Source organism: Neltuma alba, unplaced genomic scaffold (genome assembly GCF_004799145.2).
Source record: "Neltuma alba isolate B1F8T4 unplaced genomic scaffold, ASM479914v2 tig00003992_pilon, whole genome shotgun sequence".
Taxonomy (NCBI): domain Eukaryota; kingdom Viridiplantae; phylum Streptophyta; class Magnoliopsida; order Fabales; family Fabaceae; genus Neltuma; species Neltuma alba.
Window position 1 is genome coordinate 807 of NW_021633512.1, and position 17,229 is coordinate 18,035.

The window sequence follows — 17,229 nt, forward strand, 5'->3', positions numbered from 1 at the left end:
GCAGCCTGAGAAGATGAAGTCTTGCCGAGGGGCAAAGAATTCACTTCTTTAGATGGGATAGCCTTAGATTTGACTCTAGGAGACCAGGTTGATAATAGCAGTGAAAGTGTAAGAGCAAGAGCAGCCAGCGGTCTGGACCTGAGGCACTTCATGGTATTGGTAATGGTAGGTAGTAAAGGTAGAGGGCTTTGATTCTTACAGGCTTGTTGGATGATTTTTGTTACTTGCTGCATTGTGGTTCAAGTCTCTTGTGCTAGTGATGAAATATTGACAAGGGTGAAGTGGATTGGTGTCGATTTATATTCTTTCTGATAACAATGAGGCAGAAATCTGTTTGAGATCTGAGGCCTGTTTGATCATGTGCTCAACTCTTGTCATGCTGCCTTTTGCGTTGTCTAGCCTTAGGATTTGGTGAACCTGGTGACAGAAACTTCAGAAAGGTCATGTGATCAGGCACGTGATCCTACTATATTTCTAACTTTCTTGGAAAAGGCCAAAGGTATTAATCAATTTAGTCAAGGCAATCATAATCTTTTGATTCCCAGGAAGTTTAAAAATAATTAATATGATCGTCTAGTGGGTGTTGTTAATGGCATAGTTCTATTATTTATTTTTTAGAACACAAATTATTTGTTATTTGTATCTACTTTATTTGTATATTAAATGCGTGCTAACAACTCTTAAATCACCCGAGAAAAAGACGTCTTTCAGTAGACCCTGAAATTCGCATATTGATTATTAATACAGAGATAATCTGATTAGTCGTTATTCAATTATCTAAGGAGAAAAGTCGCTCATGTTCAACCTTATTGCTAAGCTAATGTTGGTAATGATAGGGACCAATCATCTTTCGGCACTATGCCCATTTTTAGAATTGGACCAATCGCTTCGCGCAAACACACTATTCAGAGATGATATTCTAGGTTAGTGACTCGTATTAAGAGGGTGTTTGGGTTTGCTTAACAGTATTTTTTAAAAGTATTTTTTCGCAAATCGAGATAAATTTTTCTACATATTTACTTTGTATGCTGTAAAATTATTTTTAAAATCATGATTTTGTTTCCATCCAAACACCTCCTAAAAATAAGGATGCCAAATAATTTAATTAATTTTACTTTTTTGGATATCTAATAAATCTAATAAATTTTTAGAAAACCAATAGCTTATAAATAATTTTGATTTGGCGTAACTGCTTAAATTAATTAAGAGACCATTGCCAAAACAAAGAAAGGAGCTCTCTTTTTTCTCTGGGCAACTAGATCAATCTGATTATCCGTGTGGTCTCTGTTTTGGGTCAATTGATTTTGGATGGAGAGACATAAGGCTAAAATGGTCTTTTTATGGGAATAAAGGCTAAAATGGTCTTTTAAACAAAAGGGAAGCTTTCTTCTTGTCAGAAAGTCACTCCAGCGTCGACCCGTGTGTACAAACAAGCAAGCACGGGACATTGAATTGAACGATGGACACCGATCGGATCCTTCTCTCCCATTTTCAACGCCACCGTTTTAGAACGTTACCAACAACTTCTCGGTACTCTTTGTTTCCACTTTCGAAACGGGGAAAATAAATAAATAATAAATTATTAGATAACGCCAGAATTCCCAGTAACTATTTGCTCGAATCGAAACCAGGTCGAATTTGCAAGACACAGATCTCAGGTAATTTTTTTTCCTAATTCGATTCGATTTCCTTTCTCCTGCCTGAAGCTTCCAATTTTCAAAAGAAGTCTGTTATTTGATTTCTCTCTCTGCTGACTATTGTATTGATTTTGATCGATTTTGTACTTGAGTATGTTCGTTTGAATTTTATGCTTCTCAGTTCTTTATTCACGTCATCAATGGTGGCGTCTAATCAAGGCTGCATCTTTAATGTTTCATCTTGCAATTTTGCTTCGTGGGCGGCAAATTTTGTAGAATTCATGGTCCATTTTCGAGATAAAAGGAAATTCGTTATACACACAAACCGGTTACCCTATGTTTTTATTTATTTTATTTTATTTTTTGTGAATCGGGATAATTGGGTGGAGTTACATGAGTATGAGGCAGTTGCAGTCTTGCAGAAACCGAAGAAAGGTATAAAATTTTAGGGAAAAATATTTAGAAGATGTCAAAGCTGGAAACATGTTCAAAAACTGATCTGCTGGGGAAGGATCGGTCCAATTAAGTAACGCCTTGTTTCGAGGACATGGATGAATTCCGAAGGAACCAATGTTCAGCAGAAGAAAAAAAATTTCGTTCTTTCCCGGAAAAGCCCCCACAACACTTATATTTCCTGCACGTCTTTGGGGATGTGCAGGGTATGTTCATCTTTGCTTCTCTTTTGGGCATATCAGTTTGCCGATATTGCTAGGTTCTGCTTGCCTTTAGGGCTTAATGATCAGAATAAGCAATGAGATAGTGTTGAACACCATGTTGAGACTTGAGAACAAGGGTAAGCCCCCAGAGAACCAGTTTTCCGTTCCACATTATTCATTTTTGCCAGCAAACCCCCACCCAGCAATACTCATAGTAGAAGGTGACTGGATGGACAGCTTTGCTTCTCGTTCAGATCTGAGTCTGTAGATATAACTGGCTTCTATTCCCTTTTTTGGCCTAATGGTGGATCACTTAGGTTTAGAGGAAAGAATTATCTATTTCGGCTGATCAGGGCTTCATACAATGAACAAACTTTAACTAGCTGTTAATAGTTACTTCCTCTGTCTCTTATTATAAGATCAATTTTTTGAATGGGTTTGTCTCTTTTTATAAGATCCTCTTTGATTTTTTCTAAACATTTAATGCAGTATTACTTATTTTACTTCTAATTTAATGTATTTCATGCATTCTCTTTCTTCATTCATCTCACTATTACCTTCTCACATTTATTCATTTATATATAAGGGTATATTTGGAAAAAAACTGTTTTGCTGCATATTAATTGCTTTTAACTAATTTTAACTATTTTCTTAAATTGCGTAATTTAGTTAAAAAGATCTTATAATAAGGGATGGAGTAATATAATTTGAGACTAGCTGACTCTGGATTGCTGTCATTTTCTGGCACTTGGTAGTCCACAGATAAAGTCACGTAATTTTATGTTACTTACGGAACAAAGTACAATGATACTTGTATTGGGGTGATTTTGTATGCTTCACGGATCTTAGTAAATTTTCTGCTATCCACTGCTGGACGATGAATCTACTACTAGGAAAAGATCTATGGGAAATAGGTGGCGCTGTTATTTTGTTATCATTCTATAAAATTTAAGCAATGGCACTAGTGTATTTGATTGAAATTGTTATAGGTCTCTGGTGGCAAGTGATGATTCAGAGTTTTCAAGTTTACTTATTGGTCATGTTTTATGATTTATCTCTCATAAGTTCTTCATGCTTCTTAGTTGCTAATGGTAGGTCATACGAAACTTGGAGCGAATGTTTCTTTTTCTGTTTCCTCCATCTCTAATATCCCATAGAACTCATGATTTGTGAAAAATTTTATGGCTTCAGCTGAGTTAATGTCTTTGAATTGACCCTCTGATCCCAAATCAAGAATGTAACAAAAATTGAGAACTTTTGCATTTCTTATAGTCATTTTCTCTAGCTTACCTGCTATCTTTTTATTGATATTTTTATCCTCAATCAGTGCTAAGCAGGCAGCTAAGATTATTGTTCGGATCAAAGAAATAAAGTACAGTTCAGATCTTTGCTTGATACTGTTCAAAATTTGTTGAATGGCGGAGAAATCATGCATCAAGCGCCTCCAGAAGGAATATAGAGCTCTTTGTAAAGTAAACCATCTTACTTCCTTCTTAAGTTGTGTTTAGAAGTAATGCATGTGCTAGCATGCTACTTTTGCTGTGTACCTATGCAATTATGCTTGTTTTGTGGTTTGTTTAGCTCTTCTTTCTGCCGTTTTGAGTGTACTTGTTATTGATAATTTGGTATAATAGCTGGTAGAGCACTGTGAGTACTTATGGCACACATCCATTTATCTTGTTGCATATCTGAAGTTTGTGCAATGCATATGATTTTCTGATTAATTGTTTGCATCCTTCATTAGTCTATGTAATTTAATGTGGGGGAGCTCCACTGGCTGTTATGATGTATTGACTTAAAGTTTTCCTTTTTCAAGTATGTTGGAATTTTTGTAATATGTCAACTGGATAATGCTTAATCTTTATCATGCATTTGCAGGAGCCAGTGCCCCATGTTGTTGCTCATCCATCACCTAACGATATACTTGAGTGGCGTAAGATTTCCTTCTGGTGTTTCATTTTCTTAAACTATTTTATGTTGAATTTGTGTAAAAGAAAGTAAACTAAAAATTGTAGTTGGCCTGTTATTTGTGAATATCAATTTTCTTAGCTGGGCATTGAAACACGTCAGCATGATGATGGATGTCAAGTTTTCAGCCACTTTCCAGATATTTGTAGTCCAAACTGATTAATTATAAAAATTAACAACGACAACAACTAATTATTCAATGAGAACGGGATAAAAATGAGAAAGCATGAATTAGTCTCATTTTTGCATGGATAATAGTAAAATTAAGTGGACATGTTTTATGAAGAAGAAAGAAAGGAAGGGAGGGAAGGAGGAAAAGGAAAGAGATGCTGGATTATATTGGAACTGGTAGCTGTAAATAAGTGGAGCTAATTGAAATATGATTAGATGAAAGAGTGCCAATTTCAGATTATTGTTCATGACCATCCACAGTAGGGATTGCTTTTTTATTGGCAAAAAGTGTCCAGTTCTATTTTGGAAGGCACTACTTAAAGAAGGCTAGCCATGTTTTTTGTGAGGATATATTTTCAAAATGTGCTTTGTAGGTAAATGAAGACAACTTTTTTAGCTTACCATATATAGCTATAAATCATAATATACCATTTATTTTTGCTTTGAAAGTCCCTGCACATGTGATTATGAATATACTTAGTCTCATAACGTGATCATTCGGTCATTTCTGCTAGTTAATTTTTAAGTTGTTTGTCAAAGCGGTTAATAACTTGATATTGATTTTACTCTGTCCTAATGTCTCAGATTATGTGTTGGAAGGGAGTGAAGGAACACCTTTTGCAGGTTTGTAAGTTGGTGAATTTTGATTATCACCACTTCATGTTTTCAGATTTATTTTGGTGCCTTGTGATGATGAATGCCATGATTTATAATTTATGCTCAATATTGGTCTTATTATCAGGTGGATATTATTATGGGAAAATCAAGTTTCCTCCTGAATATCCATATAAACCTCCTGGAATCAGGTGATTTTTATTTCTATAGTACTCAATTTTCATATTTGCTTCTGCTCATCTTGTTTATTGGCATCTTGTCTAAATTGTATATGGTCAATCATGTAGCATGACTACACCTAATGGACGCTTCATCACACAGAAAAAGATCTGCTTGTCCATGAGTGACTGTAAGTTCTTTTATCTGTTGAATCAAGTCTTTGATTGGTTCACAAAATTTTAGGTATGGAAAGAGAAAATGAATGAGATTGTGATGGGAAGTGTTTTTTTTTTTTTTTAATACCTCTGCATAAAAAGATAAGGAAAATGAGTAGTCATCGTTAAGCAATAACAACATTAGCATAATAAACATTGCATGAAACATTTATGTCGCCTTTTCTGCTATTCCCTTTTCTTCTCCCTGTCCATCATGATACCAAATATAGCCCCAGTCGAATAGTTTTGTGGGTTACCCATATTCTTCCAATTTATTGATTTTGTGGATTATGCTGCTTTTGCAGTTCATCCAGAAAGTTGGAATCCTATGTGGTCCGTATCAAGGTCAGACTGATTAGTTTCATGGATTTCCTTTATGTGATTTTGTATGTATTTTTTCTTCAATGGCTGCTTGACTTATGGAATGTGGTTTTATGCTTATTCACCGGTGATTGTCATCTGAGGAGTGTAGTTGACGTAGATTTCTACTTGATTTTTTTTTTTTAACTGATTCTTCCAATATCTGTGTGAATGCAGCATACTCACGGGGCTTCTATCCTTCATGGTGAGTGTCCTGTGGCTTTTTATATTAGTTAGAATTCTATTGTCTTCCATGATGTATGCTTGTTTTCCACTAGCGAGTTCAATTTCACTTCCATAAATTTTGTGGAACACAAGCCTTCATTGAGCCAGGGCTAGCTCTTTCTATATATCAATTTGTTTTTATACATGTGTGTGTATTCAAATAATTTGATACCTATTGATTTGTCCCGTAGCTAGTACCTTCTTGCGGGCATTTAACTCTTCTCTCTTGCAGATAGACAGCAGTCCAACCACTGGCAGCGTGAGCACTACTGCTGAAGAGAAGCAACGTTTAGCAAAATCTTCCCTTGCTTTCAATTGCAAGAAGTAAGTTATTCATACCAGCCATTCATGACAGAAAAGAAATGTCCATTTAATTGCCGTTTTGCTCTGAATTTTGATGAATCTAACTATTTTGCATGCAGTGCAACATTCAGGAAAATGTTCCCTGAGTATGTTGACAAGTACAACCAGCAGCGGCTTTCCGAGCAAGCTGCCTCTGAACAAACGGCATCTGAGGTGGCATCTCGTGACAAAAGTTCAGGGCCCATGTTGAGAAAAGTTACGGGGTCTACAGGAGAAGACATGAAAGTAGTAGATGAATTGAAAGAGGGGAGGAAAAACAGAAAGCAATCTTTACCCACATGGATGATGTTGTTGCTCTTCTCCATTTTTGGGCTTATAATGGCATTGCCTCTGCTTCAGCTGTGATCATGGACCACGTAAGGATCTTTATGGGTGTGACTGTGGATCCATAAAGTGTCGTCCTTACTGGGTTTGATTCTATAAGCTACTTGCTTTTATTTTTTTGGTCATGACTAACATGAATTGTATAGGGAATTGATGGACGTGAAGGCTGCTTTCTTATGTGTGGGCTGATTTTACTCCTTTATGTCTTTGGTGCCAGCTTCTTGGTGGTAAATACCAAAAAAGTTGCATGCTTGTGATGTCCCTATGAATCCAGTCTGAGGTTGTCTTCTGGTCCTGTTCTTGTTTAAATGCTTTAGTTGTTGTGCAGTGTATGTGCATGCAATGATCACTTATGGCAGATTAAGAAGACTAAATTATGACTGTTGCGTGTGCATACGCTGCATAACTATATGATATCTCCGAATTTCCCTTCTTTTTCTTCCTACGCGACTTGTTGTAGCAGATTGCAATTGTTCTCGAGGGATGGCCTAGACTATTACTATAGGGAAAGATATCTGATTTAACTTAGCGTAACATTAGTTTGCTTTAAGTTTCTTTTGGTAATTGGTATGTACAAAATTTAGAAAAACTTAGAAAAGATAGAATCATTCCCATTCTCTCTCTAAACTGTTCCGCTTCCTTTAATTGCTCCAACGGATACTCTGTTAATATTCTAATGAAAATATAATACAATTCACGTTGATTTGTCTATAGAGAATTTTTTGTGGTATATAATAGAAATTTATTTTCGATGCAGTTTGTGTTCTACACATGATTATGCAGTTTGCTTTAAATATAATTGATAACAAATCAGCAGCAAGATGGTAGCTTACAAAAGTTTTAATTTGAAATCCTCAACATCAAATTTATCTGTAGAAAGCTGATAGTGTGCTGGGTTTATCCTGGTTTGGAATATTAACTGCTATTATAATAATGAAATATTTATCTTAAAGGGATTTAAGCCTTTACCATGACTGAAAAAATTTAAACATTGATCTAATATTAACAGATAGGATTAACAGAAATAACTATACTTCAAAAAAATAAAAAAATAAAGTAAAAACTAGGATTAGCAAATAAAAAAAAGGATAACAACAAAAAAAAAGCTGAAATTTTGTAAATGTCAAATAAATTTGTTGTTATTTACAAATTCAGACTTATCAATGTTATGTTACTAAACCTGATCTAAAATTTATAATTTTCAGTTTTTTTTCCTGTCATTCTCTTATCCTCTGGAAAAAAAATAGACGAAAGCAATTACTCGCAAGTTAACCGGAGCGTCCGGGAAATGCGGCATGTTTGTCGCGGCCATGCGTTGAAGATATTTATTACTGACGGATCCCTGGATCACGGATCCACCCCACAATCATGTCTCTACTTTTACGTTTTCCTATTTTAAATTTAAAAAACACGAATTTTGGAACCATTTCCTAAAACAAAAAATTGAACCAAATTAATTACGCTGGGATAAAATTGGACGACTAAATAAAGAGTACTTTTTAAATTTTGGGTGTACATTCAAAAATAATTCAGGATGCTAGTTGCATTTTTATCCTATTTTAATTTGAATTTTATAAACTCTTTGTGCAATTCACATTTTAATAAAAATTAAAAATAATAATTTCTATCACAGGAATATTACTTTCTATTTGGTAGGGAACAGAAAAGGCAGAAACTCCGCATGTTCAACCACAAGACAAGATTATGCTCTTACGAGCCTGTTTTTTCCTCAATTTTTTTTTTGGTCAGAAGAAATTTATATTATTGATTAAACCAAAGCATCCAAAAGTTCAACCACAACAAAAACAACTAAAAAACCATGGCCCATCCGCTGGAACACAGCCAAAAAATACGGAAAAACTAAAACAATTAAGTAAAAGAAATTCTGCTTCAAGTTTTGCGCCTCCAGGCTGCAATAACCCAATTTCTGTGAAGAGAATCCCACCATGAATATGGCTAGAAGGGATGGTTGTCTTCCAACTTGCTTTATGGAGCCCACACCCTTATGTGTCAAAGTTATCTTCCCAATTGCAGCATTAAAACTCTCTCTTTCAACAAGAGATGATGAATCATTCTGCAGATCCATGCAGACCTCTAGAACATGATACAATACAAAAAAATAGAGCCAATTGCACCCATTTATAATGTCCATATACAGAGCAAAATTGATGAATTCATAATTCCAAAATTAAGCATCAAATCTTGCATCTTACCCTTTCCCGGTTTCCCCCTTTAAAATTTAATTACTAGTTAAGGTCCAATTTTACTTTGAAAGTTTTTGTTCATAATGAGTATCTATAAGTTTTTTTTTTTAAGGCAATGTCACCTCAGAAGTAACCAAAACATAACGATATCGTCCTACTCTTAGACATTCTTATTTTTACAAACTAGTTTTTTTGAATTTCAATTCAAACACAATTCAACATATTCAATTTAGCTTCTACCTAACTTCACTATTCCATAAGTTACTTTTTCAATAAACTACTTTTTCAATCGCTGATTCTAACGGACACATCATCCTACTATTAGGAATTCTTAAATTTGACCATTAAAGTCTCCTTTTTGACCCACTATTGCTAATGTCTTCTTTCTTTTTCCCTGGAACTCATTCCCTGTTTCTTTCTTCCGTCGAAAGTGTCTTTCTCTGCAACCAAGGTGGTGCAACCCCTTCATCCCAACTCCTCCGTCCACTTATAGATCCAATGACAAGCATAATCCTCTGTCCTTTGACCCCCCAAGGACAAGCTCCTTCTTTCCTTGGGTCCATGCACGAGTAAGTTAGTTGGTTAGCAGGAAAAAAAAGAACTTAGGACTTAGGAAAAGGATATAGGATGGGACACACTTGATGTCAGCTACTTTCAAATGGATGTTCTATATATGCGAACGCCTGGTCGAGTCGTTTGTTATCCCAGAAACCAACTCCAGAATGTCGTCAGGTTTCAACGTCACTCCCAGCTGCAGCATGAACATGTAAACAATTATACTTGTATGGAAAACTGTGGCTATCCCTCGAAATTAAAAATTTTAATGGGTCTGATTTAAAAAATTTAAAAAGTGCGTTTGATTAATTTTTTCTACTCTTTTATTTCACTTTTTTTTAATTAACATTTTATAATCTCATTTTTAAAATTTTTAAATTGAGCTCATTAAAGTTTTTTTCTCTCCTCCTTTCTATTCCATTTCCCTCATACCAGACATCCCTAAAAATTCTTTTTTTTTTTTGAGTAAACCACACATCCCTAAAAATTCATTCTTTTTATATTAAATTCACAGGTTCAGAAAGTATTTAAGCTTGGCAGATATTTATGATCTTTTTTGGAGGCTTTATAAACATGACTGAACAAGAAGTTAAACATTAATGTTATATTAAAATAGGATTAACAGAACAAATAAATTAAAAACTTAGGATTAACAAATTAAAAAAAAAAAGACTAAAGCAATAAAAATTAGCCGAAGCCTCCGGGAAATGCGGCATGTTTATCGCGGCTACGCGTTGAAGATCCCCCCCCCTTCCAAAAAAAAAGAATTTAAAAAACTTTTGGATTTTGGAACCATCCCCTAAAAAGAAGATAATTCCAAGGGGAATTGATCATCTAATCTGAATCTGAATGTTTTAGGGTTAATGTTTTTTTTTAATCTTAAAGAAGCAATTACATTATTTGTGAGTATTTGTTTGGTGGAAGTTCAAATAAATGAAATGAAATTTAAACAATCTAAAACTAGTTTTTTAAAGCAACACACTGATGAATATGCTTATAATAATTTAGTCTCATAAAGGCTTTGATTCCAGATCACTATAAATTTAGTCAAGAACTTCACCCAAAAAAAAAAAAATTTAGTCAAGAAAGGTGGGGGAAAATAAGGAACTAAAAAGATTTTTTTTTTTTTAAAACCAAAGATAAAGTGTAGTGGTGGGGTGATTAAGTGTGGCCCCATAAGAGGGGGGAAAATTTTGTCATAAATTCTTAAGCATGTTTAGTTACCTTTCAGGTTTTCCTCTTCAAACGTTACTTTCAAATTTGTTGCCTTTCATATAAATCAGTATAATCTTCCAGGTGTTTGTTGCATCTGATCTAGATCTTTTTGTCTTTCCCACTTACTCATTAAATTATTCACTTAATGGGTATTGAAACACTTTAATTTTATCTTTCTCAAAAATCCTTAATTAGTCTTATGAGGTGTTTGGATAGAAACCAAACCATAGTTTCAGAAGTGCTTTTACGGTTTATGAAGTAAATATGTGGAGGAATTTGTCTCGTTTTGCAGAAAAGTGCTTCTCAAATCATGGTTTGGAGGTTGCCAAACACCCCCTAAGGAATGCATCAGTTAAAAAAAAAAGAATCTAACAAAAAGTTTAACGTTGAAAATATGAAAGCTCATCCTGAATTTACCAAAAATTGAAGTGTTCCATGATGTCTGATAAAAATACATCTGTATGGAATTAGTAATTATTACAAGATTAATCTACCTTCCAATTCACGTCACAGGCAAATTTGAACAAGAGATTGTATAATGCCATTTCAGCTACTAACAGTTTGTCATATCTCTATCCAAGTGGCATCGTGATTATGATATCTATCAGAAGAGTGGTTAAAATTTGCCTTTTATGATTCAAGCTAAGAGCTACCAAATCCAACCCTAAAGAAGATTTATTTGCTGTAAAGTTTTCACGGGCCATTATTTTCCATTTCAGATCTCTTCACTTTCTTGTCCCCTCTCACCCCCTCTTTAATGCCCTTCTGTTTTTACAATGACATATTCTGAAATATTCTTACCAAGCTTTCTTCTTTTCTTATCCTCCATAGCTCTTCTGCGTCTCATTTTTTTTTTTCCCTGCTTCTTTCCGTAGTTTTGAATTAATATCTTCATAGATATCTTTGAGGTCAATGATGATGAAATCTCCAACACACTCAAGATCTGAGGCAAGTTATTATGATGCATACGGATTTGATCTGCAGGAGGACTTTTCTCAGGTACCATTCTTTCTTTTTGGTCAGTTTCTTTTCCCGGTTTCTACTCTAAACTTTTTCTTGAAGTGAAAGCAAGTATTTTTCATTTTTATTTTTGGTAATTTCTGAGTTTCTGTTGGTTTGATTAAGTTCTTGGAGGAAGCAAGAAAATATGAGATGACAGAAGCAAAAGTGAAGAGCTCATCATCAGTGCACCCAGAAGGTGGAAGAGGAGGGAAGAGAGAAGAATCAGCAGATAAAGAGAGAGAGAAGAAAAGTGGGAAGAAGAAAAAATCATGGAAAAGTTCAGTGATTTCATGGTGGAAAGCTGAGAGGAAAAGCAAGCCCACCAACAAGGACATTAGTTCTGAAGAGCCGAAGGGTTCTTGTGGGAAAAAACAAAGTCATGTCTCTGGTCCAATATACAACACTGGAAAAGCTTCTAATGCAAAGAAACAATGGCGTCCCCATTCTGGTCCTCTCATCACAAGTCTCTTCTCTAAATCTTCAAAGAAAGAGAATCACAACGAGATTCCCTATGTGTGTCTCGGGCAAAACCAGCAACCAAATAGTCCTCAAGATTTTCACATTCAGAACTATGGTCCCCTCTATATCGTCTCTTGAATCTGCACATCTGAATTTGAAATTCTTAGGTAAGATATGGTGCTTCAAAGCCTACATGTTAGGATGCTGAAACTAATTCCTGAGACATGGCTTGAATGAAGACAACATATCCAACTTTTGAGTTTCTCTATCAGAAATTCACATTCTTCTAACAGAATTTTCCATTTTCTACTGCAAATTGAGTGTGAATGAATGTATTGGCTGTTGAAATGAGAATCATGTTTAATATGGTCATATTCAACATCGTATGGCTTTTTTTAAACTATATTTGAGCCTTGTGCCGTTTTAAGTTATTGAGATTGTAGTATCTTCGTCACGTTTAAGATTTTCTATGATCCATAGTCATACCAAGGGATGGGTTACATGGAGACTCGAGAAAGGAGCAACCCCGGTGAAAAGCACGAGCCTCCTAACTGTTTAGTGGGAGCAGCTTTTGGGAAAAAGAGAAGCATGGGTGAGGGAGAAGGATTTAAATTTTACCTCCCACCATCAAAACAGAGTATTGAGTGAATAATTCTGTCTGGATTGAAAAGTTTAAGGAAAAATCAAAAAAGTGACTATTGAATTTCAAAATGACAAATCAGAAATTATTACAAAAATATGTTGTTATTTGCTTTGTAAGTGTAGTCATTTTTTTATAAGTGTAGTAACCAATACTGATTTGTCATTTTGAAATTCAACAGTCACTTTTTTTAGATTTTCCCAAAGTTTAAAGGAGGCAAGAGATTTGTTTTTGTAATCTTTGTTTAATAGTTTCTATGCCCTTTTGATGGAACTAAGAGGGAAATCATTTCTCTTTTTCAAAATCACTCTTCTTATTTTATTCTTTTCTGTTCAGTATAATCAACTAACAATTAAAAATACATGCTGATTATCTAGTAGTCATTGACTTTGCAGCTCAATTGAATAAGTCCGACTTGTCTGCTATTCTATCTTCGCTTCTCCACTGTTTCTTTGGTTTTTTTTTTTTTTCCAGTTTCCTTCTGTCTTTATTTATTTATCTTTAGATAATACAACAGAGAGGCTTTCCCACCAATTGAATCACTCTTAAATTGAAATAAAAGGCTACGTTTGCACGCTAAAAGCACCTGTTGCCCAAAACATAATCTCTTCACTTTATTCTATGTAACTTCAATTTCAATGCTCTTGCATGGACTGCGATTTGTGTTGTGCAATATTCGATCCTATATCGTGATTTTTAACTTAAGTATGAAGTATGAATTAAATGTGTTTAACCAGAGTCATTACGACCAGAGATTAGATGAGTCAACCAACAGTTTGATTTGTGACGCAAGGATGTAAAATAAAGTGGTAAGCCAAATGGAAAAATCAAATCAATGATACAACAAAATTTACCATAAGGGATAATTTCACCCTTGTAAGACAGAAATTTTCTTTCCTTTTCTTTTAACAATATAAACACTTCAAGCAATCTTTTTTAATCTGCTTGAAGCATTATGATACAAATATGTTCTATAAGAACATGTTACAATTACAAAGAGTATGCATCCTTAGAAAGACAATGAGTCAACTTTGAGAGAGCTCTTCCTGTCTCTCTGCAACAGGAACCCTTACCTTTCCTCCTAAGGACAAGAAATCAAGCACCTTTCCGACACTAATTCTTCACCTTGACCCCTCAATTAGCATAATCTACAAGCCAATTCCTGCTCCAGGGCATATATGTAGTAAAAGAATAATGAATATACCAATCATCAATTAATTTCTAGCTAGCTCTGTCCTCTCCCTGCTTGTTCCACATCCACAGAACTCGGGCTACGAGGACTGAACTTCATGCTTAACATCCTCTTGAACGACTTGAGCCTAGATGTCATTGGAGACTTCAACTCATCGTCAGCACACCTGCTAGTAGAAGGTAAAGATGATGGATTCGTTTCTCTTGGTATGTCAATCACCAACATTCCATTACGTCTGTTGTTATTGTTACTACTGCTACAACTATCTGCTGCCGCTGATGATGAGGACGAAGGTGCCTCAATAGAAGGACCTGCGCCAATAGAATTTACTTGGATCTGATTTCCCCAAATCAAAACATTTGTGGGGAAATTTGCAGACTCTAAATCAACCTCGCTCATAGAGTCTGAACTTTCTGAGTCTGATGACGGACTATAGATGTCTGAGGTATTTCCTCGAACACCTGAACTATTATTGGATTCAGAGGACTCAGAAGCGACCGGGTTCCTACAAAGTGGACAGGTAGAATGGGATTGGAACCACATATCAATGCATTCTACGTGAAACCCATGATTGCATTTGGGTAATATCCTTGCTTTTTCTCCATGAGCGACCTCGCTGAGACAAACTGCACACTCCAAACCATCTTTGAAATCCTCTGGTCGGTATACCAATACAGGCAAGGACCTAAGGACTTCTGGGTCAAGCCCACGTCTCTGGACGCCGTAAATAGCGGGGTCTTGTCCTGGTGCGAAGACAAAGCGGCGGCGGCGGCGGCTGCTGCGGCGGCGGGTGGTGGTGCTGCTCCCTTCAGTGTTCCACCAGAACCATTTGGCGTAGAGATGGAGGAAACAGACAACCACAATCACGAAAAAGAGGAATATTATAGCTACGACCATGATCTTTCCAGTTAATTCCAGCCCCGGAGAGTCACGCGAATTGTCATCTGTTCCTGCCCAACCACCCATGGATCCAGAAACACACGCAGAAATTCAAAACCCAGATTATACCTCACCCTGAAATCTCAGAATACTGCAGAAGAAAGAAATCCAGAGAAGGTAGTGGTAGAGAGGAGAAAGGAGGTTTAAATGCAGGAATGAGAATGGAAGTCAATGAATTTGAGGAAGCGATAAGCGAGGAGAAGAGGAAATTGTATTTGAACTTGAATGGAGAGGAGACTTGAAGATTATATAAGTAAAAGGGGAGGAAGAGGAAGACAAATACGTAAGAGAAATTAAAGGAAGAACCGAAGAACCTCCACATTGGACTGGAGACTTTGGACTTCAAACTAGTTAACTGCGCAAGCAACCAAAGATAGAAAAGAAATACAAACACGCCGTTGGAAATATTCAAACCGTCTCGAGTAGCTTTCTGCGAAGTAATTACATGGAAAGCTGCAAAAAACGAAGAAGTAATTGTATGGAAAATTCGGCAACCAACATATATATATATATATATATATATATATATTCTCACTAATCAACAATCATTTTTTCATAATCATCAATTAATTTAGAATTTATATGAAATTTCCAACACGAGGATTATTATCATATAAAATTTCACATAGGAGTTATCTGTATTTGCAAAAATCACTCCTAAGTCTCATACAGCTACACCGTAAAATAATTTTAAGATCTTTAAAAATTATTAAATTACTGCGGAGTTTCAATTATAAATAAGTTTCAATTATAGATTGTTAAATTCAATGAATAAATACATGCAAAACTATATAATTGTCAATTTCATAACATTAAGCGTTAATTTCTGACATAAAATTGTTAATTCTGATAGATTAATTGTCAACAGTGTTATTCATATAAAGTTGTTAATTTCCTATACTAAATTTTTTAATGTTAAAGTTTAGTATGACATTTGTTAATCTTAAAGTTTAGTATGACATTAACCTTATCATTAACAACTTTTGTATATAAAATTAATAACTTTAATATAGAAAATTTGTTGTCTTTGTAAATATATAGTATTTTTTTAAAGCAAAAAATAAAATATTCTCTCATTTTAGGGAAAAAAATAAATGATTTTATCTCAAGACTTATTGATTATTATTGTGTGTTTCAAGATTTAAAAAATTATTTATAGAGACACTTATATATTACTTACTAGTAATAAGATTTTTACATCGATTAATAATTTTAATTTACATCCTTGTAAAGGTAGCATGGGTTGCATCTTTATCAACTAGACTAACCTTTTTTAATAAAACAAAATATTCATTTTGATTAATTGCAATTTAATCTTAACTTAGTTTTCATTAATATTTTAATTTACATGGATTAATTGTAGATCTGTTCTTTTTTTGACTTGTGTTAGCAGATGCTGATGCAAAAAAGGGGCAGCTTTTCGTCAATAAAAAAGAAAAACTAAAGTCAATGCTTATATGGAATAGTGGCGAAGATCACTTTGACTGGCATGAATAAAAGTAATAATAAGAAAATTATTTATATAAATCCATGACATAATTTAAGAAGTTAATATATAATTTAGAAAAAAACTTAATTTTCAAAGCAAATTCCGAGTTGGTCAGTAACAGTAAAACAAAATTAAATTAATCTACTCAAACGCCGTTGACCGCAAAAAAAAAAAAAAAAAATCCAATGTCAAAATATAAGTGCTTGCTGGCTACCTGTCCACGCCCTCCTCTGTGGACTCTTTGCCATACTCGTCATTGCTTATTAATTAAGTATAAAACTATAAATATTTTCATTAAAATTATAATTTTTTTATTTTTAAAAGGGGTTAATATAATTTTGTCCTTCAAATTTGTCTTCATTTTGGCTTTGGCTCCTCAAGTTTCAAATTTTAGATTTTGATCCTTCAAGTTTTTTTTATTTAAATTACTGGTATTTATAAATCAATAAAAATTTAGACTATTTTACCTTTAGAATGACCAAAACATATGTTTTGAAATTTAAGGGATTAAAACCAAAATGAAGACAAATCTGAAAGACCAAAGATTATATTAATCCTTTTAAAAGTTATATAAAAGATTCTATGAAAATAGAAATTTATTTCATATTTGGTTTAATTTTTTTTTTAATTTATAAACAAAATATACTTAATTGAATCTTTATTTAAGATATATTTTTAATGGAAATATACATATACATATACATGTAGGATAATTCATTTGAACAAGAAAACGGAAATTTTTATATAATTTTTGACTAAAATTATTCTGTATAATTACCTCTTAATTGAAAAAAGAGGCTGCTAGTTGATTTTTTTTTTTTTAAAAAAAAGGCGGCTGCTA

General features: G+C 34.2%; 3 protein-coding genes across 3 annotated transcripts; 2 read left to right on the top strand and 1 right to left on the bottom strand.

Moving 5' to 3' along the window:
• Window positions 1-1,464: 1,464 nt before the first annotated feature.
• LOC114743324 (ubiquitin-conjugating enzyme E2 34-like) lies at window positions 1,465-7,320 on the top strand. The gene is made up of 10 exons (XM_028931526.1): window positions 1,465-1,658; window positions 3,621-3,765; window positions 4,172-4,226; window positions 5,018-5,056; window positions 5,175-5,238; window positions 5,335-5,396; window positions 5,727-5,766; window positions 5,959-5,986; window positions 6,239-6,330; window positions 6,429-7,320. The coding sequence occupies exons 2-10, from the start codon at window positions 3,709-3,711 to the stop codon at window positions 6,712-6,714; spliced, it is 723 nt and encodes a 240-aa protein (XP_028787359.1). The 5' UTR covers window positions 1,465-1,658; window positions 3,621-3,708; the 3' UTR covers window positions 6,715-7,320.
• Window positions 7,321-11,358: 4,038 nt separating this feature from the next.
• Window positions 11,359-12,266, top strand: LOC114743325 (uncharacterized). The gene is made up of 2 exons (XM_028931527.1): window positions 11,359-11,666; window positions 11,793-12,266. The coding sequence occupies exons 1-2, from the start codon at window positions 11,580-11,582 to the stop codon at window positions 12,264-12,266; spliced, it is 561 nt and encodes a 186-aa protein (XP_028787360.1). The 5' UTR covers window positions 11,359-11,579.
• Window positions 12,267-13,688: 1,422 nt separating this feature from the next.
• On the bottom strand, window positions 13,689-15,200 carry LOC114743333 (RING-H2 finger protein ATL60-like). Its single transcript, XM_028931536.1, has one exon. It carries the CDS (start codon window positions 14,924-14,926, stop codon window positions 13,994-13,996), a length of 933 nt encoding a protein of 310 aa, XP_028787369.1. The 5' UTR covers window positions 14,927-15,200; the 3' UTR covers window positions 13,689-13,993.
• Between the last annotated feature and the right edge of the window lie 2,029 nt (window positions 15,201-17,229).

Excerpts from the sequence above, each read along its gene's own strand:
- LOC114743333 (XM_028931536.1), bottom strand. The coding sequence starts at position 14,926 with ATGGGTGGTTGGGCAGGAACAGATGACAATTCGCGTGACTCTCCGGGG.
- LOC114743325 (XM_028931527.1), top strand. The coding sequence starts at position 11,580 with ATGATGATGAAATCTCCAACACACTCAAGATCTGAGGCAAGTTATTAT. Across the intron at positions 11,667-11,792 it reads TGCAGGAGGACTTTTCTCAG|TTCTTGGAGGAAGCAAGAAA; the intron begins GTACCATTCTTT and ends GGTTTGATTAAG.
- LOC114743324 (XM_028931526.1), top strand. The coding sequence starts at position 3,709 with ATGGCGGAGAAATCATGCATCAAGCGCCTCCAGAAGGAATATAGAGCT. Across the intron at positions 4,227-5,017 it reads TAACGATATACTTGAGTGGC|ATTATGTGTTGGAAGGGAGT; the intron begins GTAAGATTTCCT and ends CTAATGTCTCAG. Across the intron at positions 5,767-5,958 it reads CCTATGTGGTCCGTATCAAG|CATACTCACGGGGCTTCTAT; the intron begins GTCAGACTGATT and ends GTGTGAATGCAG.